At 36.3% G+C, this 1,040-nt stretch overlaps 1 protein-coding gene across 1 annotated transcript; it reads left to right on the top strand.

Moving 5' to 3' along the window:
* Positions 1-349: 349 nt before the first annotated feature.
* On the top strand, positions 350-1,040 carry LOC141710679 (uncharacterized). Its single transcript, XM_074513226.1, has 2 exons — positions 350-376; positions 477-1,040. The coding sequence occupies exon 2, from the start codon at positions 479-481 to the stop codon at positions 881-883; it is 405 nt and encodes a 134-aa protein (XP_074369327.1). The 5' UTR covers positions 350-376; positions 477-478; the 3' UTR covers positions 884-1,040.

Below are 1,040 nucleotides of genomic sequence, written 5' to 3'. Positions count from 1 at the left end.
TAAAAAATCGACAGAGATGTATAAGTATCTATCACATAGATTACATTCTTAAAGAATTAAAATGATCTATTTACATTTAAGCACTCTTTTGGCCATTTCTCCAATCCCCCCCTTTGCAGGTAGACAGTTATCTTGTTTAGACGAGTGAATTGAACTTTGCAATTTATTATTAAGGATAAAATAATAATCTTCGTAAATTGTTTACAACCTTCATCTGCTACCTAAAAAGAATTTAATGACTCGTGTCAATACGTAGGTAATCATCTTGTCGTCATGTAACACCGCTACATTATGCTTGCGCTATAAATTGAGAGGCCCTAACAGAGAAATGTATGTCAGTCTTCTCTAGCTATACTCAGTTCCATTCTCTCTACAAGTGATCAGTCTGTCTCTATCTAACTTGTATGATTAATGTAAATCTCTTTCTGCTCCTCATAATTAATAAGTATTCTAATTTTATTATGCCTCTTTTGCAGATATGGATTCGACGATGGAAGCCCTTGCGGCCATGCTTGAGGAAGTACCTGATCACGATGAAATCGTGGCGATGAGCGAAGGCAAAGAAGAAGAGATTCGAGAGATGATTGAAAGTTTGATGTTTGAAGATGCTTTGGTGGAAGAGAATAATGATTTCGAAATTATTCAGATTGAGGACGAGGAAGTTGACTCAAACAATGTCATGGTGCAGGAGAAGGAGAACTATATTCTTGTTGCAAGTTTAGGCAATAAGTACTGGTGGGAAGCTTATGATTTGGCTTCTGAAGGCGAGAACTACACCGAATACAACTGGTGTTATGAAGATGACTTGAAAATGTGGGAATGGAGTGAGTACTTTGAGATGCCGGGCTTGATTGAACCCGCCAAAGCTGCTTCAGAGGCATGAGCAGATTAAAGATCTTTCTTGTGTTAGCATATGTCTTTAAAAATATTATGTTATATACCATATATGTGTAGTTAATTTAATTTCCGATCTTGGTCCATCAGTTGGTACTTTGTAGTAGCAAGACATCTTCATCTATCTATTGTATCAGTTTTTATGA

The sequence above is a fragment of the Apium graveolens genome, chromosome 3, assembly GCF_009905375.1.
Source record: "Apium graveolens cultivar Ventura chromosome 3, ASM990537v1, whole genome shotgun sequence".
NCBI lineage: Eukaryota > Viridiplantae > Streptophyta > Magnoliopsida > Apiales > Apiaceae > Apium > Apium graveolens.
This window is presented reverse-complemented; position numbering and strand designations above follow the sequence as displayed.